At 45.4% G+C, this 26,907-nt stretch overlaps 1 protein-coding gene across 1 annotated transcript; it reads right to left on the bottom strand.

Moving 5' to 3' along the window:
• Nucleotides 1-1,040: 1,040 nt before the first annotated feature.
• LOC140727341 (tubulin alpha-1C chain-like) lies at nucleotides 1,041-26,494 on the bottom strand. The gene is made up of 4 exons (XM_073044612.1): nucleotides 26,380-26,494; nucleotides 17,422-17,644; nucleotides 13,282-13,430; nucleotides 1,041-2,146 (listed from the first exon to the last, which is right to left on the bottom strand). Exons 1-4 carry the CDS (start codon nucleotides 26,380-26,382, stop codon nucleotides 1,178-1,180), a joined length of 1,344 nt encoding a protein of 447 aa, XP_072900713.1. The 5' UTR covers nucleotides 26,383-26,494; the 3' UTR covers nucleotides 1,041-1,177.
• Between the last annotated feature and the right edge of the window lie 413 nt (nucleotides 26,495-26,907).

The raw sequence follows: 26,907 nt of genomic DNA, 5'->3' as shown, positions 1-26,907 counted from the left end.
CCAAGGTGAGGAGGAAGGTTGGAGTTCACTGACTCTCCTTTGTCTATTCTGCCTGTTCTTTTCTCTTTGGTGGAAGCAGATACATTTAAGGGCTCTTAGAAAAGCATATGGTTAATAGAAAAATGGCATGGGAGAGAAGGGTTAGATTTATCTTAGAGTAGGTTAAAAGGTCAGCACAAAATTGTGGGCTGAATAGGCCTGTTCTATGTTACATAAAAGTGGTCCTTTTTGTTTTGTAAAACTCTTCTCTCTAAATACCTGGAAATAAATTTCTGACACTGTTATCTTATTGTCTCACAGCGCTACATTTTTCTGTAACAATAACACAATTCTACATTCTGTTATTATTTTACATTGTACTACCTCAGTGTACTGATGTGATGAAGTGATCTGTATAGATAGCAGGCAAAACAATTTTTCCATGGTACTTCAGTATACATCACAATAAATAACCAATTTACTAATCTACCAATAAACCATCTATGGACAGAAATGTACACTGATGATCTGGGTTGAGGCACTTCATCTGGATTCCAAATGCAGGGTCCCAAACCAAAACATCAGCTGTCCTTATGGTAACTTGATAGAAGTGTTCAAGATGATAAGAAGCATCCATAGAGTGGACAGCCAGCACTTCTTTCACAATGGGGCATAATTTTAAGATAATTGGAAGAAGCTATGGGGGGGGGGGGTTGCCAGAGGTAAGATTTCATACAGAGAGTGGTGTATTTTAGGAACTCACTGCCAGAGGTGGTGGTAGGGGCAGATACATTGTGGACATTTGAGAATCTTAGATAGGGACATGGATGATAGAAAAATGGAGGCTATGTGGGAGGGAAGGGGCAGATTGATCTTGGGTTAAGTTAAAAAGTTGGCAAAGCATTGTAAGACAAAGGGCCTGTATTGTGATACACTGTTCTAAGTTTTCCCACCCCCAGCCCCACATGCTGCCTGGCCCACTGGCTTTCTCCAGCATCTTATTTGTTGCTACAAATTCTAGCATCTCTTTTGTCTCTCCAAAACTACCAGGCTGTCAGTTAACACCATTTTAAATTGTAACAAAACAAGATGATTCCTGAGTAATTATGATCCATGATGGAAAGTCAGACAAACAAGTAAACCTAATTATTTTATTAACATATGCTTACTTCTTTACTGGGAGAAGGTATCAGCATTTCTAATACTCATCAGCATCAAGTTCGGAACTGTCCTTGCCTACTTCTTCATAATCTTTCTCCAAAGCCGCTAAATCCTCCCGAGCCTCAGAGAACTCCCCCTCCTCCATCCCCTCCCCCACATACCAATGCACAAAGGCACGCTTGGCATACATCAGGTCAAACTTGTAATTGAGACGAGCCCAGGCTTCTGCAATGGCGGTGGTGTTGCTCAGCATACAGACTGCACGAAGCACCTTGGCCAGATCCCCACCAGGGACCACAGTGGGAGGCTGGTAGTTGATGCCAACTTTGAAGCCAGTGGGGCACCAGTCAACAAATCTAATGGAGCGTTTGGTCTTGATGCTAGCAATAGATGCATTAACGTCTTTCGGCACCACATCACCTCGATATAAGAGACAGCAAGACATGTACTTCCCATGACGAGGATCACATTTAACCATCTGGTTTGCTGGCTCAAAGCAGGCATTGGTGAGCTGAGCCACAGACAACTGCTCATGGAAAGCCTTTTCAGCTGAGACAACTGGTGCATAAGCAACCAATGGGAAATGGATGCGAGGATATGGAACCAAGTTGGTCTGGAACTCTACCAGATCAACATTCTGTGCACCCTCAAAGCGAAGGGAGCATGTAATACAGGAGACGACCTGAGCGAGCAGCCGGTTCAAGTTGGTGTAGGTCGGACGCTCAATGTCCAGGTTCCTGCGGCAGATATCATACAAAGCTTCATTGTCTGCTATGAAGCAACAGTCTGAGTGTTCTAGGGTGGTATGGGTGGTGAGGATGGAGTTGTAGGGCTCGACCACAGCTGTTGATATCTGGGGAGCTGGGTAAATAGTAAATTCAAACTTCGTCTTCTTGCCATAGTCAACAGAAAGGCACTGCATCAATAGAGAAGTGAACCCAGAGCCAGTTCCTCCACCAAAGCTGTGGAACACCAGAAAACCCTGAAGTCCCGTGCATTCGTCAGCCTACATTAAATAGGACAGAATCTAGATTTATATACTTAGTCACTTATTTGAAATCAAAAAATTCTTGCTTAAATTTTTAAAACATTTCTAAATGATCAATGAAACATTAAAAAAATCTGGTTTATATTTTTCCACTCATTTTGAGGATCTGGGTACAGTTGGCAACGTCAACAATTATTGCCTAGACCAATCTGTCCTTGGGAAGGTGTAGTGAGCTGCACTCTTGAACAGATGCATACCTAGCAAAGATATTCCCACTGTGCTGTTGTTTTGCCTGAGTTTGAAAACAATCTAGACCCAAATGTGTACACTGTGGCCACTTTATCAGCTACACCTGCTTGTTAGTGCAAATATCTAATTAGCCAATCATGTGACAAAAACTGAATGCATAAAAGCATGCAGACATGGTCAAGGGGTTCAGTTGTTGTTCAGAACAAACATCAGAATGAGGAAGAAATGTGATCTAGGTGACCATGAAAACTTAGGATATTCCTACCGTACTGTTGGGTTAGAACTCTTGAATCCAGATACAATCTAGTCTCAAATACAATTCCTGTGCCACAGTTCTCGGGGAGATGTTGGAATGAATAGCAAGAGAGAGATTTCAAAAGAAGCAAGCAGGGGCAGTCGAAACATAATTGGAGCCAGAGTTCCCGAGGAGACATTGGATTGTGCATAATTAGGCACTTGACAAAGGCCAATAAAAAAAAGTTAGATTTTAGTGGAGCAGCCATTGTGAGTGTGACCATTGTGTGAGTGGGCCAATGTAAGATTGGGAAGTTTATGTTTTGGCTGATAAAGGTCTTGGTAAGGAAAGACAAATACTGCAGGTTGAATTTTTTTGTTAAGATTTTCTTTGTTTTGTTTTGTTTTTGCTTATTTCCCAGTTAGGGCAGTGGGGATGCTAGACAGGATAGTGGAATGCTCTTCTTGCAATGACAGAGAGTCCTCCACTGTCCCTGACAACTATACCCACAAGAAATGAGTCTAGCTGCAGCTTCTTTTTGACCATGTTAAGGAATTGGAACTGGAGCTGGATAAACTCCAGATCATTCGGGAGGCTGAGGGGTTGATCAGCATGACAAACAGAAAGGTAGTTACATCCAACGTGCAAGGCACAGGTAATTGAGTGACTATCAGGAGGGGGAAAGGGGATAGGCAACCACTGTAGAGTGCCCCTGTGACAGTTCTCCTCAACAATGCGTATACTGCTTTAGATAGTATTGGGGGAATGACCTAGCAGAGGAAAGCACAGCGGTCAGGTCACTGGCACTGCACCTGGCTCTGGGGATTGGATGGGGGGAGGGGAGAAAAGACGAGCTGTAGTGATAAGGGATTCAGTGGTTAGGGGAACAGACAGGTTCTGTGGACAAGGACAAGATTCCCAAATGGTGTGCTCCCTTCTGGATGCCAGGGTATGGGACATCTCGGATTGAGTCCACAGCATTCTTAAGTGGGAGGGTGAGCAGTCAGAGGTTGTAGTCCAGGTCAGTACCAATGACATGGGTAGAAAGGAAGATGAGGTCCTGCAAGGTGAGTTCAGGGAGTTTGGCACTAAGTTAAAGGACAGGACCTCTAAGATTGTGATCTTGGGATTGCTACCCATGCCAGGTGCTAGTGAGGCCAGAAGTACAATCAAACAGATTTACAACTTGGCTGAGGAGATGGTGCAGGAGGGATGGCTTCAGATTTTTGGATTGTTGGATTCTCTTGCAGGGAAGATGTGAACTGTACAAGTGGGACAGTTTGCTCCTGAACTGGATGGGAACTAATATCATTGCAGGAAGGTTTGCTAGTGCTGCACGGAGGTATCTAGCCTAGTTGCGGGTGTTGGGAACCAGTGCACCAGAGCAGATAGTGCAGTGATTGTGAAGAATGATTTTGTTAAACCTACATACCAAGTCAGGAATCAAAAGATTGAGTATGGCAGGACTAATGTTCTAGGTTGTGTATATTTCAGTGCAAGGAGTATTGGAGGAAAAGTAGATGACATTAGGGCATGGATCAGAACATGAAATTATGACATTGTAGTCTTAGTTTCAGGAAGGGCAGGACTGGCAGCCCAATGTTTCAGGGTTTTGTTGTTTCAGATGTGATAGAGCAAGAGAAATTAAAGGAGAGTGGTGACATTCCTAGTCAGGAAAAATGTCTTGGCTGTACTCAGGGCAGACTGGAGAGCTCATCTAGTAAGGCTTTATGGGTAAAACAGAGGAATAAGAAAGCTATGATCACAGTTGTGGGATTATATTACATATCACCCAAAAGTCATCGGGACTCAGAGGAGCAAATTTGTAGAAAGATTGCAGACTGTTGCAAGAAACATGAGGTTGTGATAATTGGTGATTTTAACTTTCCACATATTCACTGGGACTCCCAAAGGGCTAGATGGGACAGAACACAAAAATACAACTGCAGATGCTGTGGATCAAAAAATACATACACAACGCTGGAAGAACTCAGCAGGTCAGGCAGCATCTGTGAGAAAAGAGTAGCCAACGTTTAGGGCCGAGACCCTTCATCAGGAATGGGTTAGACAGAGTTTGTCAAATCTGTTCAAGGAAGTTTCCTTAATCAGCACATAGAGGCCCCAACTGGAGAGAGAGTGATATTAGTTCTCCTGTTAGGCAGTGAGACAGAGCAGGTGACAGAAATTCGTCAAAGGGAACACCTTGAATTTATTGATCAAAATGCCATTAATTTCAAAGAAACTATGGAAAAAGATAGCTCTGGTCCTCAGGTTGAGATTCTAATTTGGAGAAAGGCAAAATTTGAAGGTATCAGAAAGGATCTAGCAAATGTGGATTGGGACAGGTTGCATTCTACCAAATATGTACTTGGTGAGTGGGAAGCATTCAAAAGTGAAATTTTGAGAGTAGAGTCCATAAGTTCCTGTCAGCATAAAAGGCAACAATAACAGGTTTAGGGAACCTTAGTTTTCAAGGGATATTGAGGCCCTGGTTAAGAAAAAGAAGGAGGTGCATAGCAGCTATAGGCAGGAAGGAGCAAATGAGGTATTTGAGGAATATAAGAAATGCAAGAGAAAACTTAAGGAACTCAGGAGGGCTAGAAGACATGAGGTTCCTTATCAGACAAGGGAAGGAAAATCCCAAGGAGTTCTACAGATATATTAAAGAGCAAAAAGATAGCAGGGGACAAAATTGGCCCTCTAGAAAATTGGCCCTCAGGTTGGTTATCTATGCATGGAGCAAAAGAGATGGGGGAGATCTTAAACAAGAGAAAATCTGCAGATGCTGGAAATCCTAGCAACAAACACAAAATGCTGGAGGAACTCAGCAGGCCAAGCAGCATCTATAGAAAAGAGTACAGTTGATATTTCAGGCTGAGACCTTTCATCAGGACTGGAGGAAAAATTCTGAGAAGTCAGAGTTAGAAGGTGGTGGGAGGGGAGGAAGAAACACAATGTGATAGGTAAAACCGGTTGTGGGGGAGGGATGAAGTAAAGAGCTGGGAAGTTGATTGGTGAAAAAGATACAGAACTGAAGAAGGGGGAATCTGATAGGGGAGGACAGAAGGCCATGGAAGAAAGGAAAGGGGGAGGAACACCAGAGGGAGGTGAAAGGCAGGTAAGGAAATAAGGCAAAAAACGGAAATGGGAATGGGGAATGGTGTTGGGGGGGAGGGCTGCTTTACCAGAAGTTCGAGAAATCAATGTTCATACCATCAGGTTGGAGACTACCCAGAAAGAATACAAGTTGTGGATCCTCATTGCGACAACAGAGGAGGCCATGGACTGAAATGTCAGAATGGGAACGGGAAGTGGAATTAAAATGGGTGGTCACTGGGAGATCCTGCTTTTTCTGGTGGACGGAGCATAGGTGCTCAGCAAACGGTCTCCCAATCTATGTCGAGACTCCCAAGGGGGCACACCTGGAGCACCAGATGAAGTAGATGACACCCACAGGCTCAAAGGTGAAGTGTCGCCTCACCTGGAAGGACACTATGGGGCCATAAATGGTAGTGAGGGAAGAGGTGTGCATGCAGGTGTAGCACTTGTTCCGCTTGCCAAGGTAAGTTCTGGGAGGGAGATCGATGGGGAGGGACGAATGGACAAGGGAGCCTTATCTGCAGAAAGCAGAAAGTGGGAGGAAGGGGAAGATGTGCTTGCTGGTGGGATCCCATTGAGATGGCGGAAGTTACAGAGAATTATGTGCTGGACATGGAGGCTGGTGGGGTGATAGGTGAGAACAAGAGGAACCCTGTCCCTGGTGGGGTGGCGGGAGAATGGGGTGTGGGCAGACGTGAGTAAAATGCAAGAGATGTGATTGAGGGTAGCACTGATGGTGGAGGGAGGGAAGTCCCTTTCTTTGAAGAAGGACGATATCTCCTTCGTTCTGGAATGAAAAGCCTGATCCTGAGAGCAGATGTGGTGGATAGGGAGGAATTGAGAGAAGTGGGATGACATTTTTAGAAGTTACAGGGTGGGACGTGGTATACTCCAAGTAGCTGTGAGAGTCAGCGGGTTTATAATTGACATCAGTAGATAAGCTGTCTCCAGAGAAAGAGACGGAGAGATCAAGAAAGGGGAGGAAGGTGTTGGAAATGAACCAGGTAAATTTGAGGGCAGGGTGGAAGCTGGAGGTAAAATTGAGGAAGTCGACGAACTCCGCATGGGTTCAGGAAGCAGCAGCAATGCAGTTGTCGAGGTAGGTAGGAAAAGTTGGGAATTGACATTAGTGTTAGATTGGAACATGGACTGTTCCACGTAATCGACAAAAAGGGAGTCATAACTGGGATCCATGCAAGTACCCATTGCACTTCCTTTTGTTGAAAGTGGGAGGAGTAAAATGAGAAATTATTAAGCGTGAGGACGCTCCACCAGACAGAGGAAGGTGGTGGAAGGGAGCTGGTTGGGACTGGTGTCCAGAAAGAAACGGAGAGCTTTGAGGCCCTCCTGGTGGGGGATGGAGGTTTTCAGGGACTGGGCATCCATAATGAAAATAAGATGCTCAGGGACAGGGAACTTGAAGTCAATGAAGAGATCAGCTGTGTGAAGTGCCAGGGATGTAGGTAGGAAGGGACTGAATCAGGGGGGATAAAACTGAGTCAAAGTATGCAGAAACGAGTTCAGTGGGGCAGAAACAATGGGCCTGTCTGGACAGGGAGGTTTGTCGATCTTGAGTAGGAGGTAGAAACGGGAGGTGCGGGGTGAGGGAACGATAAGTTTGGTGGTAGTGGATGGGAGATCACTACAGTTAATAATGTCGATGGTGTGGGAAACAATGGCCTAGACCATATCTTAAATAGATTCTTTGCATCTGTATTTACTTGGGAGATGGACACAATCTATAGATGTAAGAAAATTCAGCAGCAAGGTCATGGACCCTATAAAGACTTCAGAGGAAGAGGTGTTTGCTGCCTTGAGGCAAATTAAAGTGGATAAATACCCAGGGCCTTAAAAGGTATTCCTTTGGACCCTGTGGCAGTACTGGTGCAGAAACTGAAAGTGCCCTAGCGAAGATATTTAAAACATCCTATGCCATGGGTGAGGTGCTGGAGGATTGCAAGAAAGTTAATTTTATCTTATTGTTTAGGAAAGGTTCTAAGAATATGCCAGGATATTATAGGCCAGTGAGTTTGACAACAATAGTGGGCAAGTTATCATAAGACATTCTAAGGGACTGAATATATAAGTATTTGGATAGACAGGGACTGATTAGAGAAAATCAACTTGGCTATGATGTGTCTAATCAATCTTAGTTTTTCAAGAAAATTATCAGGAAAGTTGATGACAGCAAGGTAGTAGATGTTGTCTACATGGACCTTAGCGAGGCCTTTGATAAGGTCTTGCATGGGAAGTTATTCAAGAAGGTTCAGTCGCTTGGCCTTGAGGATAAGGTAGTAAATTGGATTAGACATTGGCGTCATGGGAAAAGCCAGACAGTGGCAGTAAATGGTTGCCTCTCTAACCAGAGGCCTGTGACTAGTGGTGTGTTGTGGACATTAGTATTGAGTCCGTTGCTGTTTGTCATCTGTAACATGATCTGGATGATAATGTGGTAAACTGGATCTGCAAATCTGCAAGGCTCTCAAAATACTGGAGGAACTCAGCAGGCGAGGCAGCATCTGTGGGAAAGAGTATAGTCGATGTTTTGGGCTGACACTCTTTGGCAGTACTGGAGAAAAAAAGATGAGAAGTAGATCTAAAAGGTGGGAGGGGAGCGAGAAACACAAGGTGATAGGTGGTGATAGGTGAAACCAGGAGGGGGAGGGATGAAATAAAGAGCTGGGAAGTTGATTGGCGAAAGAGATACAGGACTGTAGAAGGTGGAAATCTAATAGGAAAAGGCAGATGGCCATGGAAGAAAGAAAAGTGGGGTGGGAGGGGTAGGAGCACCAGAGGGAGGTGATGGGCAGGCAAGGAGATAATGTGAGAGAGGGAAAATGGGATGGGGAATGGTGAAAGGGGGGCATTGCTAGAAGCTTGAGAAATCGATGTTCATGCCATCAGGTTGGAGGCTACCCAAACAAAATATAAGGTGTTGTTCCTCCAACCTAAGTGTGGCATCTCGACAGTACAGGAGGCCATGAATGGACATATGGGGATGGGAAGTGGAATTAAAATGGGTGGCCACTGGGGGATGGTTCTTCTCACAAGCTACTTCTGGCAGACAGAGCATAAGTGCTCGGTGAAGTGGTCTCCCAATTTACATCAGGTCTCGCCAATATACAGGAGGCCACACCGGGAGCACTGGACACAGTATACAACCCCAACAGACTCACAGGCGAAGTGTCACCTCGCCTGGAAGAGCTCAATGGTGCTGAATGGTAGTAAGGGAGAGGTTGTTTTCTTGACGCCACTGTGTCAGGGTGATAACTTTTTCTCTGTAGGCTGCCTCATTATTATTTGAGATTAGGCCAATCAGTGTAGTATCATCAGCAAATTTAATTAGCAGATTGGTAAGAGTGGCATCCCTCACCTCTGCCCCTCAACATAGGTGTCCCTCAGGGCTGTGTACTAAGCCCCCTCTTTTACTCTCTGTATACCTATGGCTGTGTTGCCACCCACAGCTCCAATCTGCTAATTAAATTTGCTGATGATACTACACTGATTGGCCTAATTTCAAATAATAATGAGGCAGCCTACAGAGAAAAAGTCATCACCCTGACACAGTGGTGTCAAGAAAACAACCTCTCCCTCAATGTCGCAAAAACAAAGGAGCTGGTTGTGGACTACAGGAGGAATGGAGACGGGCTCACCCCTATTGACATCAATGGATCAGGGGTTGAGGGGGTGAACAGCTTTAAGTTCCTTGGCATAAACATCACCGAGGATCTCATGTGGTCTATACACACCAGCTATGTAGTGAAAAAGGCACAACAGCACCTCTTTCACCTCAGACAGTTGAATAAGATTGGTACGGGCCCCCAAATCCTTAGATCTTTCTATAGCAGCACAATTGAGAGAATCCTGACTGGCTGCAGCACTGCCTGCTATGGGAACTGTACTCCCTCAATCGCAAGACTAGAGTGGTGCGGATAGCCCAGCACATCTGTAGATGTGAACTTCCCACTAATCAGGACACTTACAAAGACAGGTGTGTAAAAAGGGCCCGAAGACTCATTGGGGACCCGAGTCACCCCAACCACAAACTTTTCCAGCAGCTACCATCCGGGAAATGGAACCACAACATAAAAGCCAAGACCAACAGGCTCCAGGACAGCTTCTTCCACCAGGCCATCAGACTGCTTAACTCATGCTGACACAACTGTATTTCTATGTTATATTGACCACTCTGTTGTTAATACTATTTATTATAAATTACTCTAAATTGCACATTTAGACGGAGACATAACGTAAGGATTTTTACTCCATGTATATGAAGGATGTAAGTAATAAAAGTCAATTCAATTCAATATAGTTATCAATGTAGTGTAGGATAAGTAAGGGAGTGACACCAGTGTGGGCTTGGAACATAGACTGTTCCACGTAGTTGACAAAAAGACAGGCATAGCTGGGACCCATGTGAGTGCCCATGGCTAGACATTTTTTTTGAAGGAAGTGGGAGGAGCCAAAGGAGAAATTATTAAGAGTGAGAACAAGTCCTGCTAGATGGAAGAGAGTGGTGGTGGAGGGGAACTAGTTGCGTCTGGCGTCCAGAAAGAAATGGAGAGCTTTGAGGCCTTCCTGGGCAGGGATGGAGGTGTATAGGGACTGGACATCCATAGTGAAAATGGGTGCCAGGGAACTTGAAATCATTGAAAAGATCAACAGTGTGTGAAGTGTCACGGATGTAGGTAGGAAGGGACTGAACTAGGAGGGAATAAAACAAGAGTTGCGGTTTCCAGCATCTACAGATTTTCTCTTATCTGTAAATCTGCAGATGACACTAAGATTGGGGGTGTAGTGGACAGCAAGGAAGACTATCAAAGCTTGCAGCAAGATCAGGTCCAGCTGGTAAAACGGGTTGAAAAATAGCAGATGGAATTTAATGCAGACAAGTGTGAGGTGTTGCACTTTAGGAGGGCAAACCAGTGTAGCACTTGCATGTGAGTGACAGAAGTGAGGAATACAGTAGAACAAAGGGATCTGGGAATACAGATCCATAATTCCTTGAAAATGGCACAGGTAGATAGGGTTGTGAAGAGAGATATAGGCATACTAGCCTTCATAAATCAAAGTACTGAGAACAGGAGTAAAGATGTAATGTTTAAGTTATATAAGATGTTGTTAAGTTCTAATTTAGAGTACTATGTGCAGTTTTAGTCACCACCTACAGGAAAGATCTCAATAAGATTGAAAGAGTATGGAAAAAACTTGCAAGGATGTTATCAGAACTTGAGGACCTGACTTATTGGAAAAGGCTGAATAAGTTAGGACTTTATTCCTTAGAGCGTAGGAGAATAAGGGTAGATTTCAGAGGTATACAAAACTATGAGGGGTAGAGATAGGGTAAATGCAAACAATTTTTCCACTGAGGATGGGTCAGACTGGAACTAGAGGTCATGGGTTAAGGGTGGAAGGTGAAATGTTTAAGGGAAACATGAGGGGGAATTTCTTCACTCAGAGGGTGGTGAGAGTGTGGAATGAGCTGCCAGTGGAAGTGTTGGATAATTACCGTAAATAATTTCAATATTTAAGAGAAATTTGGATAGGTACATGGATAGGAGGCAAATGGAGGGCTACAGTCCAGGTGCAGGTTGATGGGACTAGGCAGATTAATAGTTCAGCACAGACTAGATAGGCCAAAGAGCCTGTTTCTGTGCTGTAGTGTTCTATGACTCTTTCATAACATTCTTGTCACTTTGGAAAGGAAGAATTTACATTAAACCATGCTTTTCAAGGCCCCAGATATCCCAAAGCATTTTATAGTCATGTATTTTTGAACACAGTTGTAATGTTGGAAAATGTGGGCAGATAATTTTGTGTATATTAAACTCCCACACAATGGAGTGAATTAACTGAAGAATAAATAGGATAGGGGAACTCCTTGGTCTTCTTCTGTTGAGGTTTTATAAAGCATTGGCCAGACTGTTCTTGGAGTATTATGAGCAGTTTTGAGCCCTTTTTCTGGGAAAGGATGTGCTAGCATTGAAGAGGGACCAGATGAGGTTCATGAGAATGATTCTGGGAATAAAAGAGCTAATGTATGAAGAGTATTTGATGGCTCTCAACCAGTACTCGCTGGAGTTTGGAAGAATGTGGGGGGTGGGGGGTCTCATTGAAATCTATCAAATATTGGAAGGCCTAGATAGAGTGGACTTGGAGAGGATGTTTCTTATACTGGGGAGTTTAGGTCCAGGGGGCAAAATCTCAGAATAAAAGGACACCCCTTTGGCCAAAAGGTGGTGAATCTGTGGAATTTATTGCCACAAACCTCTGGGGGTCAATTCATTGGGTATATTTAAATTAGGGGTTGATAGGTTCTTGATTAGTAAAGTTGTCAAAGGTTATAGGGAGAAGGCAGAGTGGGTTTGATAAGAAAAATAAATCATCCATGATGTAATGGCGGAGCAGACTTGATGGGCCAAATAGCCAAATTCTGCTCCTGTGTCTTATGGTGTCATAATAGCAGCATAGAATCTTCTATGTTCACTAATGGAAAGCAGGAGTGACCTCAGTTCACATATTATTTGCATGGAGTACCACCAGCATTTGCATTGTTCCCCCAGTAGTGCACTTATTAAATGCGTTACATGCAGAGAAGATTGACCCAGTGTTTCTTGCACTTGGGTGTCTCAGTTACGAGGAGGTTGCTTAGACTAGGACTTTATTCCCTGGGATTTGGGAGATTGAGGTGTGGCTTGTGAGAGGTATACAAGATTATGCAAAGACATAGAAAGTACATGGTCTTTTACTAGGGGAGGGAGGTGGGTGCTAAAAGCAAGACAGCATTGGTTTAAGATTAGAGGTGTGAGAGTTATAAGGGATATTAGGGAAATTTCTTCACTCAAAGGGTGGTATATATTTGGAATGAGCTGCCAGAAAGCCATAGTAGTTAACACAGGCTCTACAGTACCAGTGTCCCGGGTTCAATTCCCACTGCTGTCTTTAAGGAACTTGTATGTTCTCCCCATGACCACATGGGTTTCCTCCAGGTGCTCTGGTTTCCTCCCACAGTCCACAGATGTACCAGTTGGTAGGTTCATTGGTATTTGTAAACTGTCCCGTGATTAAGCAAGGGTAAAATTGTGGGGGTGCTGGGAGCGCAGCTGGATAGTCTGGAAGAACCTGTTCCACGCTGTATCTCAAAAATATAGTGCTTGAGATGACACATTAGCAGCATTTTAAAACTGTCTAAATAAGTACATTGATAGAAGAAGATTGGGGGTTACAGGCCAACTGTGGTCACATGGCTAACAGTTGCTGCGTAACAGTCATCATGGACAACTTGGGCTGTAGGGTGTATTTCCATGCTGTATATGTCTATGACTTTATGTGAAGAAGCTTTCTCCTTCAACCTCAACATTTTACTGGAAAGCTTATTATACTACTGTGTAACATATAAAGGTGCTCTGGGGGTAATGATGCATCCAATGGTCTGGAAAATCTGCCAGTCCAGCTTCAGCAAAATTTGAGGGTGCCACATTATCAAAATTTTACAGTACAGGTACTTAATTTGCTGAGACCTTATGCAGATATTTGGATTTCTACATTCCATTAAGAAGACTCTCACCAGTTTGCGTATTCTATCCAGAGCTAGATCAATTATCTCTCTGCCAATGCTGTAGTGCCCACGAGCATAATTGTTGGCAGCATCTTCCTTGCCAGTGATGAGTTGCTCAGGATGGAAGAGCTGTCGATAGGTACCAGTACGGACCTCATCTGGAATGAGGAATAATAAGTTTTCAGAAATGATGATAAGGGGAAGTAGCCATGATCAGAAAGTAGTGCTAGTCTCCATTTGGTCAAAGCAAGAACTAATCAAATGGACAACACATATAACATAGAATACTACAGCTCAGACACTGTAGTTCAGCCTTATAGCCCATCTAGGAAGTGCCAAACTATTAATCTGCTTAGTCCCATCAATCTGAACCTGGATCATAGCCCACCAAATCACCCCCTCCCCATCCATGTACCTATCCAAACTCTCTTAAATATTGAGATCAAATCTGCATCCACCACTTCCACTGGCAGCTTGTTCCATGCTCTCACCACCCTCTGAGTGAATAAGTTCCCCCTTATGATCCCTTTAAACATTTCTCCTTTCACCCTGAACCCATGACCTCTAGTTGTAGTCTCACCTAATCTCAATGGAAAAAGCTTGCTTGCACCTACCCTATCTATACCCCTCATAATTGTGTATACCTGTATCAAATCTCCCCTCATTCTGCTACACTATAGGGAATAATATCTGGGTACTTACACAAATTTCTCTTAAAAGTTGCAATTAAACCTGCATCCACCTCTTCCAGACTATGACTTCCTGCTGCTTGTAAGCAGTATTCCCATTATTCAAAGTTCTTTTTGCTGTTTAGATTTTTGCAGAGACAAATTACTCTTTTTTTTTTTAAGAGAATACACTAGGAGAGACTTCTAGTCTTATTTTATGGGATGCTTTTAAGGCTTATATTAGAAGACAAATTATTTCTTTTAGTGCAAGTGTTAAGAAAAAAGCTAATAAGGAGAGAATTGAATTAGCCAATCAGTTGAAACAATTAGACCAAAAATATGCTTTGGCTCCAGATCCTGTTTTATATAAAAGATGTGTTGAAATTAAAACTAAATATCATCTGCTTTTAACTTATCCAATTGAAACTCAACTTTTAAAAGATAAAAGTCAGTTTCATGTTCATGGAGATAAAATGGATGAACTATTGACTAACCAATTAAAGACCTTTATTGTTAAACGCCAAATTAAAGAAATTTGTAAAGCTAATTGTGATAAAACATCTGATCATTTAGAAATAAATGATACTTTTAAAGAATTCTATTCTAAACTTTATAGTCCTGATCCTCCTAAAGATAAAACTGTAATGAATAATTTCTTAGATCGATTAAACATTCCTACACTTTCTGACGATAATCGAAAATTGCTGGATCAACACATTTCTTATGAGGAAATTGCCGAGGTTTTTCACTCTTTGCACTCGGAGAAGGTCCCAGGTCCTGATGGATCTTCTGGAGAGTTTTATAAGGCTTTTTCCTCTTTGCTTATATCTCACTTATATACAATCCATGCAGACTCTTTTAAATTAGGTAGGTTGCCACAATCTTTTTATGAAGCCTCTATTTGGCTTATTCTTAAAAAGAATAAGAATCCAACTGAATGTCCTTCTTATAGACCAATTTCCTTACCTAATGTTGATACTAAAATTTTATCTAGACTTTTGGCTCATAGGATTGAAAATATTTTGCCATCTACTATTTCTGATGATCAGACTGGATTTACCAAAAATTGATACTCACACTTTAATATTTGTCATTTATTGAATGTTATTTATTCTCCTTCTAAAGAGATATCGGTATGTGTGATATCCTTAGATTCTGAGAAAGCCTTTGATCAGATTGAATGTAATTATTCATTTAAAACTTTAGAAAAATTTAACTTTGGGCCCAATTTTATTCAATTGATTAAATTACCTTATCTATCTCCCTCCGCTCAGATTCTTACTAACTCTCGGAGTTCTAAACCTTTTAAACTTCAACGTGGAACTAGACAAAGTTGTCCTTTGAGTCCTTTGCTTGTTGATTTGGTCTTGGAACCTTTAGCTACTGGTTTCTGGGAATCTAATGATATCACTGGTATTTTAAGGAGGGGTATTACCCGCAAAGTTTCGTGTTATGCTGATGACCGTTTGCTCTACATTTCTAATCTGGAGTCTTCTTTACCTTCTGTACTTTCTTTACTCTCCTGCTTTAGTCAGTTTTCAGGATATAAACTTAACTTTCATAAGAGTGAACTTTTTACTTTGAATAATTTGGTATTAGTTAATACTAACCTTCCTTTTAAAATTGTAAGAAATCAATTTACTTATTTGGGCGTAACAATTACTAGGAATTACAAATTCCTTTCTAAAGAAAATTCTTTTACAATTCTGAATTATGTTAAGAAGGCACTATCAAATTGGTCACCCCTCTCTTTATCATAGATTGGCCGAATTATTTCTATTAAAATGATTATTTTGCCTAAATTTTTATATTTATTTCAGGCCGTACCTGTTTTTATTCCTAAATCCTTTTTTGATTCTCTGGATTCTATTATATCTTTTTATAAATGGAAAAATAAAATTTCTCGATTAAGTAAAGTTCATCTTCAAAAAGCCAAAAAGGAATGGAGGTTCAGCCTTACCCAATTTTAGGTTTTATTACTGGGCAGTCAAGATACTGAATCTTACGTTTTGGTTATATTATATTAATCGAGGACTGTCCGGTCTGGGTTTCTTTAGAAGCTAATTCTGTTAATAAATTTTCTATCATTTCTCTTCTCGGATCCTCAATTCCTTTATCTTTAAGTAATTTAACTGATAATTTTGTAGTTAAACACACTTTGAGGATTTGGGTATAATTTAGAAAATATTTTGTTTTTTTGAGTTTTTCACTTTCCAGTCCCATTTTTTCTAACTTTTTTTAAACCTTCTATGACTGATGTAGTTTTTAAAGAGTGGAATAGATTGGGTATTAAATGTTTTCAGGATTTGTTTGTTGGAGATAATCTCTCTTCATTTGAACAACTGTCAGCTAAGGAAAGCCTACCCAAAACCCACTTTTTACGATATTTACAAATTAGAGACTTTTTGCATTCTCAAGTACATACATTTCCTAAAAGTCCAGATAAGAATTTACTTGATACAATTTTTAATTTGAAACCCTTCCATAATGGATCTATATCTAATATTTATGGTATGTTGTTGGGAATGAGAAATATTCCTTTAAACAAAATTAAAAATCTGTGGGAACAAGATTTACAGATTCCAATTTCTGAGGATACTTGGAATGAAATTTTTTAATTGGTTAATACCTCATTGTTATGTGCCTGTCATTCCCTTCTACAATTTAAAGTGGTTCATAGAACCCACATGACTAAAGATAAGCTGTCTCGTTTTTATTCTGATATATCTCCCTATTGGGATAGATGTAATAATGGAGAAGCTTCACTAATTCATATGTTTGGACTTATCAGAGTCTTGAAAAATATTGGAAGGAAGTATTCCAAACTTTTTCGGTGCTTTTTAAAGAGAATTTTAAACCTAATCCTTTGACTACCTTATTTGGAATTGTTGGAGGAAATTATATTATTTTGGAGACACATGACTTGCACATTTTGGCCTTTATTTCTCTTATAGCCAGCAGGGCATTGTTGCTTAAGTGGAAGGATGCCACTCTGCCTACTCATACTCATTGGTTACATGATGTTATGTCATGTTTAAATTTAGAGAAGATTCGCAGTTCAATTTCTGAACCTAGACAAGATTTTTAACATTGTGGGGACCTTTTTTGAATTATTTTCAAAATCTTTGATTTGCTATTAAGCACAGATGGTGGCTAATAATATGTTTTACTATATGATAAGGATATTTTTCCCTTTTTTTAAAACGGAACAGCTGTTTTTTCTGGTAGTGGGTTTAAATTTTTTTGTATAATAAAATTATCTTTTCTCAGTATTATGTTTAAATTTAATTTATATGGATATGGGGTAATGAGACTATATTTATGATTCCAATATATTGTAATTGATATATATTATATATCCTACTGTACTCTGTATTCTTTTATGTAAGAAATCAATAAAAATATTGAAAAAGAAAAAGATTTCTACAATACATGGGTGAATTTGAAGATAAGGCATTGACCAATATTGCATTACACTCACCAATGACAGTGGGTTCTAAATCAATGAATAGAGCTCTTGGTACAAGCTTCCCGCCACCTGTGTCAGTAAAGAAAGTGTTGTAGGAATTGTCTGCAGCTCCATAAGTCCAATCCCTGGCCATAAATCCATTGGGCTGGATCCCATGTTCTAAACAGTACAATTCCCAACAAGCATTTCCGATCTGGACACCAGCCTGGCCAATATGGATGGAGATACACTCATGCTGTGAACCAAAATGTTTAAAATTATAATGAAGCCGGTCTAGCTAAGACAGAAACAGCAAGTCATAGCAAATTAAAAAACAGAAGAGAATCTGTAGATGCTGTAAATCTAGAGCAACACACACAAAATGCTGGAGGAACTCAGCACGTCAGGCAGTATCTATGGAGTGGAATAAAGAATCAACATTTTGTGCTAAGACCCTTCAGCAGGATTAAATCAGAGTTATCAAACCCTTCATCTGGGTCATAGCAATCTTATTTTATTACTTTTATGTTCCAAAAAAAACCCTTGGTTGTCAGGAAATGTAGAGGAGGCTTGACCCAAAGGAGGAGGAGCAGAGCCAATTCAGTAGTGAACAAAGATTTTAACAAGCCACAAGGGGCTACAAAACAAGATAGAACATAAACTAAATGCAACAAGTAAATTTTAGGTAGGAAGACTGAAAGCTGACAGCAATTAGTTGAATTCAGCTGGTTCAATGATTGAACAAGGGCTGTGGCTGACAACTGGGGTTAAATAGGCTGCAGGTGATAAGTCTGGAACTGGCAGCAGGTGAATCCTATCAACTGGGTGCTGACTGGGAGGTGCCTGAATGTGCAGGTTGGGATGTGTCAGCGGGAACAGGCCTTATTTTGTAGTAATTTGCCAGGCAACAACTGCTATCCCCATGAATCTAGTGACTCCTTTAGATGGATTTTCCATTCCCAGCAGATTTTGTTGTTGGGTAAGAATTCTGCAGCCTGTGTATGGATTCATGGTGCTGGCAATGGTTGAGATAGAGGTGCTGGCATGGGTAGGGGGGATGGGTTGTGTTAGGTTTTATAGTGGGGGTCACTTGGCCAGTGGTGTAGGAGGAGGGAGCAATAGGGTGGATGAAATTATGTGGGGTTACACTAGCAGTGGGATGTGGTTGCTGAATGGGGTTCTTGACGATGGAAACTGGATCGGTTACTGACAGTCAGAGTTGCATGTTACTGAGGTAGAATGAGAAATGAGTGATTTATATTGGGTGGGCAGGATTGGCAGTGGGAAAGATTAACCTGGCCATGGGTTGCTGTGGTGAGGGTTTGGTGCTGTTGGGTAAGGGTGGTGGTGGGGTTGAGGTTGGTGATGGAGGATTGTGGGTGGGTGGTGTTGTGGAGAAGGTGGGTGGTGTTGAGAGAAGATGTGTGGTTTTGGGGAATGGTATGGTTAGTGTTGAGGAGAGTTTAGTGGTGTATGGGAGGGGTGGTATTTGACGGGTGTGGTTAGTGTTGGGGAAGGGATGATGTTGGAGAGGGGGTGGTTTGTATTGAAGAGGGGTGTTAGGAAGGACATGGTTGGTGTTCGGGAAGGGGTGGTATTGGGAGATGTGGTTAGTGTTGAACCATAGAACATTACAGCACAGAAACGGGCCTTTTGGCCCTTTATGGCTGGGCAAAACCATTTTTCTGTCTAGTCCCAGAATTGTCAACATTTTGATGTGTCCTGATGCAGGGTTTCCTCCCAAATAAGCCCACTGAGTTCCAGAAGGCTGCTTCTCAGAATTACATCTTAAAATTAAAAGGATTTTATTGAGTTGTGCAGCATAAACTCAGAGCTACAGCTAGTCAGCCTTTTCTTCTTGGAGCAACAGAAGATCAGAGGTGACCTGATAGAGGCATATAAGATGATGAGAGGCATTTATCGTATGGATAGTCAGAAGCTTTTTCCCAGGGCTGATATTGTTGACACGTTTCTGAGCAGTGGTATAAAGGAGAATGTGGTTGGTGTTGAGCAGTGGTATTAGGGAGGATGTGGCTGGTGGGGAGCAGTGGTATTAGGGAGATTGTGGTTGGTGTTGAGCAGTGGTATTAGGGAGGATGTGGCTGGTGGGGAGCAGTGGTATTAGGGAGGATGTGGCTGGTGGGGAGCAGTGGTATTAGGGAGATTGTGGTTGGTGTTGAGCAGTGGTATTAGGGAGATTGTGGTTGGTGGGGAGCAGTGGTATTAGGAAGATTGTGGTTGGTGGGGAGCAGTGGAATTAGGGAGGATGTGGCTGGTGGGGAGCAGTGGAATTAGGGAGGATGTGGCTGGTGGGGAGCAGTGGAATTAGGGAGGATGTGGCTGGTGGGGAGCAGTGGTATTAGGGAGGATGTGGCTGGTGGGGAGCAGTGGTATTAGGGAGGATGTGGTTGGTGTTGAGCAGTGGTATTAGGGAGGATGTGGTTGGTGTTGAGCAGTGGTATTAGGGAGGATGTGGTTGGTGGGGAGCAGTGGTATTAGGGAGGATGTGGCTGGTGGGGAGCAGTGGTATTAGGGAGGATGTGGCTGGTGGGGAGCAGTGGTATTAGGGAGGATGTGGCTGGTGGGGAGCAGTGGTATTAGGGAGGATGTGGTTGGTGGGGAGCAGTGGTATTAGGGAGGATGTGGTTGGTGGGGAGCAGTGGTATTAGGGAGAATGTGGTTGGTGGGGAGCAGTGGTATTAGGGAGAATGTGGTTGGTGGGGAGCAGTGGTATTAGGGAGGATGTGGTTGGTGGGGAGCAGTGGTATTAGGGAGGATGTGGTTGGTGGGGAGCAGTGGTATTAGGGAGAATGTGGTTGGTGGGGAGCAGTGGTATTAGGGAGGATGTGGCTGGTGGAGAGCAGTGGTATTACGGAGGATGTGGTTGGTGGGGAGCAGTGGTACTGGGATATGTGGTTGGTGGGGAGCAGTGGTATTAGGGAGGATGTGGTTGGTGGGGAGCAGTGGTATTAGGGAGGATGTGGTTGGTGGGGAGCAGTGGTATTAGGGAGGATGTGGTTGGTGTTGAGCAGTGGTATTAGGGAGGATGTGGTTGGTGGGGAGCAGTGGTATTAGGGAGGATGTGGTTGGTGGGGAGCAGTGGTATTAGGGAGGATGTGGTTGGTGTTGAGCAGTGGTATTGGGGAGGATGTGGTTGGTGTTGAGCAGTGGTATTAGGGAGGATGTGGCTGGTGGGGAGCAGTGGTATTAGGGAGGATGTGGCTGGTAGGGAGCAGTGGTATTAGGGAGGATGTGGCTGGTGGGGAGCAGTGGTATTAGGGAGGATGTGGCTGGTGGGGAGCAGTGGTATTAGGGAGGATGTGGCTGGTGGGGAGCAGTGGTATTAGGGAGGATGTGGCTGGTGGGGAGCAGTGGTATTAGGGAGGATGAGGTTGGTGGGGAGCAGTGGTATTAGGGAGGATGTGGCTGGTGGGGAGCAGTGGTATTAGGGAGGATGTGGCTGGTGGGGAGCAGTGGTATTAGGGAGGATGTGGCTGGTGGGGAGCAGTGGTATTAGGGAGGATGTGGCTGGTGGGGAGCAGTGGTATTAGGGAGGATGTGGCTGGTGGGGAGCAGTGGTATTAGGGAGGATGTGGTTGGTGGGGAGCAGTGGTATTAGGGAGGATGTGGTTGGTGTTGAGCAGTGGTATTAGGGAGGATGTGGTTAGTGGGGAGCAGTGGTATTAGGGAGGATGTGGCTGGTGGGGAGCAGTGGTATTAGGGAGGATGTGGCTGGTGGGGAGCAGTGGTATTAGGGAGGATGTGGCTGGTGGGGAGCAGTGGTATTAGGGAGGATGTGGCTGGTGGGGAGCAGTGGTATTAGGGAGGATGTGGTTGGTGGGGAGCAGTGGTATTAGGGAGGATGTGGTTGGTGGGGAGCAGAGGTATTAGGGAGGATGTGGCTGGTGGGGAGCAGTGGTATTAGGGAGGATGTGGCTGGTGGGGAGCAGTGGTATTAGGGAGGATGTGGCTGGTGGGGAGCAGTGGTATTAGGGAGGATGTGGCTGGTGGGGAGCAGTGGTATTAGGGAGGATGTGGTTGGTGGGGAGCAGTGGTATTAGGGAGGATGTGGTTGGTGTTGAGCAGTGGTATTAGGGAGGATGTGGTTAGTGGGGAGCAGTGGTATTAGGGAGGATGTGGCTGGTGGGGAGCAGTGGTATTAGGGAGGATGTGGCTGGTGGGGAGCAGTGGTATTAGGGAGGATGTGGCTGGTGGGGAGCAGTGGTATTAGGGAGGATGTGGCTGGTGGGGAGCAGTGGTATTAGGGAGGAAGTGGCTGGTGGGGAGCAGTGGTATTAGGGAGGATGAGGTTGGTGGGGAGCAGTGGTATTAGGGAGGATGTGGTTGGTGGGGAGCAGTGGTATTAGGGAGGATGTGGTTGGTGTTGAGCAGTGGTATTAGGGCTGAAGTGGTTGGTGGGGAGCAGTGGTATTAGGGAGAATGTGGTTGGTGGGGAGCAGTGGTATTAGGGAGGATGTGGCTGGTGGAGAGCAGTGGTATTATGGAGGATGTGGTTGGTGGGGAGCAGTGGTACTGGGATATGTGGTTGGTGGGGAGCAGTGGTATTAGGGAGGATGTTGTTGGTGGGGAGCAGTGGTATTAGGGAGGATGTGGTTGGTGGGGAGCAGTGGTATTAGGGAGGATGTGGTTGGTGTTGAGCAGTGGTATTAGGGAGGATGTGGTTGGTGGGGAGCAGTGGTATTAGGGAGGATGTGGTTGGTGGGGAGCAGTGGTATTAGGGAGGATGTGGCTGGTGGGGAGCAGTGGTATTTGGGAGGATGTGGTTGGTGGGGAGCAGTGGTATTAGGGAGGATGTGGTTGGTGGGGAGCAGTGGTATTTGGGAGAATGTGGTTGGTGGGGAGCAGTGGTACTAGGGAGGATGTGGTTGGTGGGGAGCAGTGGTATTAGGGAGGATGTGGTTGGTGTTGAGCAGTGGTATTAGGGAGGATGTGGTTGGTGTTGAGCAGTGGTATTAGGGAGGATGTGGCTGGTGGGGAGCAGTGGTATTAGGGAGGATGTGGCTGGTAGGGAGCAGTGGTATTAGGGAGGATGTGGCTGGTGGGGAGCAGTGGTATTAGGGAGGATGTGGCTGGTGGGGAGCAGTGGTATTAGGGAGGATGTGGCTGGTGGGGAGCAGTGGTATTAGGGAGGATGTGGCTGGTGGGGAGCAGTGGTATTAGGGAGGATGTGGCTGGTGGGGAGCAGTGGTATTAGGGAGGATGTGGCTGGTGGGGAGCAGTGGTATTAGGGAGGATGAGGTTGGTGGGGAGCAGTGGTATTAGGGAGGATGTGGCTGGTGGGGAGCAGTGGTATTAGGGAGGATGTGGCTGGTGGGGAGCAGTGGTATTAGGGAGGATGTGGCTGGTGGGGAGCAGTGGTATTAGGGAGGATGTGGCTGGTGGGGAGCAGTGGTATTAGGGAGGATGTGGCTGGTGGGGAGCAGTGGTATTAGGGAGGAAGTGGCTGGTGGGGAGCAGTGGTATTAGGGAGGATGAGGTTGGTGGGGAGCAGTGGTATTAGGGAGGATGTGGTTGGTGGGGAGCAGTGGTATTAGGGAGGATGTGGTTGGTGTTGAGCAGTGGTATTAGGGCTGAAGTGGTTGGTGGGGAGCAGTGGTATTAGGGAGAATGTGGTTGGTGGGGAGCAGTAGTATTAGGGAGAATGTGGTTGGTGTTGAGCAGTGGTATTAGGGAGGATGTGGCTAGTGGGGAGCAGTGGTATTAGGGAGAATGTGGTTGGTGTTGAGCAGTGGTATTAGGGAGAATGTGGTTGGTGTTGAGCAGTGGTATTAGGGAGAATGTGGTTGGTGTTGAGCAGTGGTATTAGGGAGAATGTGGTTGGTGGGGAGCAGTAGTATTAGGGAGAATGTGGTTGGTGTTGAGCAGCGGTATTAGGGAGGATGTTGTTGGTGGGAAGCAGCGGTATTAGGGAGGATGTGGTTGGTGGGGAGCAGTGGTATTTGGGAGGATGTTGTTGGTGGGGAGCAGTGGTATTAGGGAGGATGTGGTTGGTGGGGAGCAGTGGTATTTGGGAGGATGTGGTTGGTGGGGAGCACTGGTATTTGGGAGGATGTGGTTGGTGGGGAGCAGTGGTATTTGGGAGGATGTTGTTGGTGGGGAGCAGTGGTATTAGGGAGAATGTGGCTGGTGTTGAGCAGTGGTATTAGGGAGGATGTGGTTAGTGGGGAGCAGTGGTATTAGGGAGGATGTGGTTGGTGGGGAGCAGTGGTATTAGGGAGGATGTGGTTGGTGGGGAGCATTGGTATTAGGGAGGATGTGGTTGGTGTTGAGCAGTGGTATTAGGGAGGATGTGGTTGGTGTTGAGCAGTGGTATTAGGGAGGATGTGGTTGGTGGGGAGCAGTGGTATTAGGGAGGATGTGGTTGGTGGGGAGCAGTGGTATTAGGGAGAATGTGGTTGGTGGGGAGCAGTGGTATTTGGGAGGATGTGGTTGGTGGGGAGCAGTGGTATTTGGGAGGATGTGGTTGGTGGGGAGCACTGGTATTTGGGAGGATGTGGTTGGTGGGGAGCAGTGGTATTTGGGAGGATGTTGTTGGTGGGGAGCAGTGGTATTAGGGAGAATGTGGCTGGTGTTGAGCAGTGGTATTAGGGAGGATGTGGTTAGTGGGGAGCAGTGGTATTAGGGAGGATGTGGTTAGTGGGGAGCAGTGGTATTAGGGAGGATGTGGTTGGTGGGGAGCAGTGGTATTAGGGAGGATGTGGTTGGTGGGGAGCAGTGGTATTAGGGAGGATGTGGTTGGTGGGGAGCAGTGGTATTAGGGAGGATGTGGTTGGTGGGGAGCAGTGGTATTAGGGAGGATGTGGTTGGTGGGGAGCAGTGGTATTAGGGAGGATGTGGTTGGTGGGGAGCAGTGGTATTAGGGAGGATGTGGTTGGTGTTGAGCAGTGGTATTAGGGAGGAAGTGGTTGGTGGGGAGCAGTGGTACTTGGGAGGATGTGGTTGGTGGGGAGCAGTGGTATTTGGGAGGATGTGGTTGGTGGGGAGCAGTGGTATTTGGGAGGATGTGGTTGGTGGGGAGCAGTGGTATTAGGGAGAATGTGGTTGGTGGGGAGCAGTGGTATTAGGGAGAATGTGGTTGGTGGGGAGCAGTGGTATTAGGGAGGATGTGGTTGGTGGGGAGCAGTGGTATTAGGGAGGATGTGGTTGGTGGGGAGCAGTGGTATTAGGGAGGATGTGGTTGGTGGGGAGCAGTGGTATTAGGGAGGATGTGGTTGGTGGGGAGCAGTGGTACTGGGATATGTGGTTGGTGGGGAGCAGTGGTATTAGGGAGGATGTGGTTGGTGGGGAGCAGTGGTATTAGGGAGGATGTGGTTGGTGGGGAGCAGTGGTATTAGGGAGGATGTGGCTGGTGGGGAGCAGTGGTATTAGGGAGGATGTGGCTGGTGGGGAGCAGTGGTATTAGGGAGGATGTGGCTGGTGGGGAGCAGTGGTATTAGGGAGGATGTGGCTGGTGGGGAGCAGTGGTATTAGGGAGGATGTTGTTGGTGGGGAGCAGTGGTATTAGGGAGAATGTGGCTGGTGTTGAGCAGTGGTATTAGGAAGTGGCTGGTGGGGAGCAGTGGTATTAGGGAGGATGTGGTTAGTGGGGAGCAGTGGTATTAGGGAGGATGTGGTTAGTGGGGAGCAGTGGTATTAGGGAGGATGTGGTTGGTGGGGAGCATTGGTATTAGGGAGGATGTGGTTGGTGGGGAGCAGTGGTATTAGGGAGGATGTGGTTGGTGGGGAGCAGTGGTATTAGGGAGGATGTGGTTGGTGGGGAGCAGTGGTATTAGGGAGGATGTGGTTGGTGGGGAGCAGTGGTATTAGGGAGGATGTGGTTGGTGTTGAGCAGTGGTATTAGGGAGGATGTGGTTGGTGTTGAGCAGTGGTATTAGTGAGGAAGTGGTTGGTGGGGAGCAGTGGTATTTGGGAGGATGTGGTTGGTGGGGAGCAGTGGTATTTGGGAGGATGTGGTTGGTGGGGAGCAGTGGTATTTGGGAGGATGTGGTTGGTGGGGAGCAGTGGTATTTGGGAGGATGTGGTTGGTGGGGAGCAGTGGTATTAGGGAGAATGTGGTTGGTGGGGAGCAGTGGTATTAGGGAGAATGTGGTTGGTGGGGAGCAGTGGTATTAGGGAGGATGTGGTTGGTGGGGAGCAGTGGTATTAGGGAGGATGTGGTTGGTGGGGAGCAGTGGTATTAGGGAGGATGTGGTTGGTGGGGAGCAGTGGTATTAGGGAGGATGTGGTTGGTGGGGAGCAGTGGTATTAGGGAGGATGTGGTTGGTGGGGAGCAGTGGTACTGGGATATGTGGTTGGTGGGGAGCAGTGGTATTAGGGAGGATGTGGTTGGTGGGGAGCAGTGGTATTAGGGAGGATGTGGTTGGTGGGGAGCAGAGGTATTAGGGAGGATGTGGTTGGTGGGGAGCAGTGGTATTAGGGAGGATGTGGCTGGTGGGGAGCAGTGGTATTAGGGAGGATGTGGCTGGTGGGGAGCAGTGGTATTAGGGAGGATGTGGCTGGTGGGGAGCAGTGGTATTAGGGAGGATGTGGTTGGTGGGGAGCAGTGGTATTAGGGAGGATGTGGCTGGTGGTGAGTAGTGGTATTAGGGAGGATGTGGTTGGTGCTGGGGAGGAGCTTTGATGAGAAGAGTGGTGGTTTGGGTGGAGGGGGCTGGATGATTATGTTGGTGTGGATGCTATTGCAGTGAGATTGGTGTCACGGAGGGGTTTGAAAGTGGTGGTGTGGCTATTATTGGTGCGGAGATTGCGCGTTATAACAGCCGTCCGGCAGTGCTTGCGCAGTACCAAGCAGAAGCAGATGAGGGGCGCTGGCTGATGAAGGGTGGGTGGTGGACGGATGGGTGCCTTTAGGTTGATTGCTGATGGACAGACTGCCTCTGAGAGAGCAGCATTAGTGTAGGGGGTACGAATTTGGGTTACGATGGCTTAGTCCCGGTCGCCGGAGCTCGGATTACAAAGCCATTCTCATACCATATCGGAGCCCTTTGCCACTCCGCAGCCGCCGAGCGTTCCCGCCAAAACCTTCACGGGGCGCTGTGCATGCGTGGCCCTTCAGGTGCGCATGGCCCGTCTCCGTGACAACAATCCCACTGACTACGCATGCGTAGGCACAAACGGCAGTACAAGGTGACTGCGCGTGTGCGTGCATATACGCCAGTTGGCACATGCGCCGGTAGTGAGGCATTCCGGGTATTGTAGTTCCATGTAAACACATTGCTAAATTTCTGCAACAGACACAGAATGCTGGTGGAACGCAGCAGGTCAGGCAGCATCTATAGGGAGAAGCACTGTTGACCTTTCGGGCCGAGACCCTTCATCAGGTTTCTGAGTTCCAGAGCCATCAAATGCTCCTCACGTGTTAATCCTTTCATTCCAAGATCATTTTGTAAACTTCCTCTGGACCCTCTCTAATTCCAGCACATCCTTTCTTAGATATAGGGCCCACACTGCTCACAATTCTCCAAATGTGGTCTGACCATTGCACTCAGCATTACATCC

This window comes from Hemitrygon akajei, chromosome 5 (genome assembly GCF_048418815.1).
Source record: "Hemitrygon akajei chromosome 5, sHemAka1.3, whole genome shotgun sequence".
NCBI lineage: Eukaryota > Metazoa > Chordata > Chondrichthyes > Myliobatiformes > Dasyatidae > Hemitrygon > Hemitrygon akajei.
The sequence above is the reverse complement of the archived record's forward strand: the minus strand, read 5'-3'. Positions and strand labels throughout refer to the sequence as shown.

Coding starts and splice junctions, on each gene's coding strand:
- LOC140727341 (XM_073044612.1), bottom strand. Junction 13,431..17,421: donor TTTAGAACCCACTGTCATTG/GTGAGTGTAATG, acceptor TCCTCATTCCAG/ATGAGGTCCGTACTGGTACC. Junction 2,147..13,281: donor TGGATAGAATACGCAAACTG/GTGAGAGTCTTC, acceptor TATTTAATGTAG/GCTGACGAATGCACGGGACT.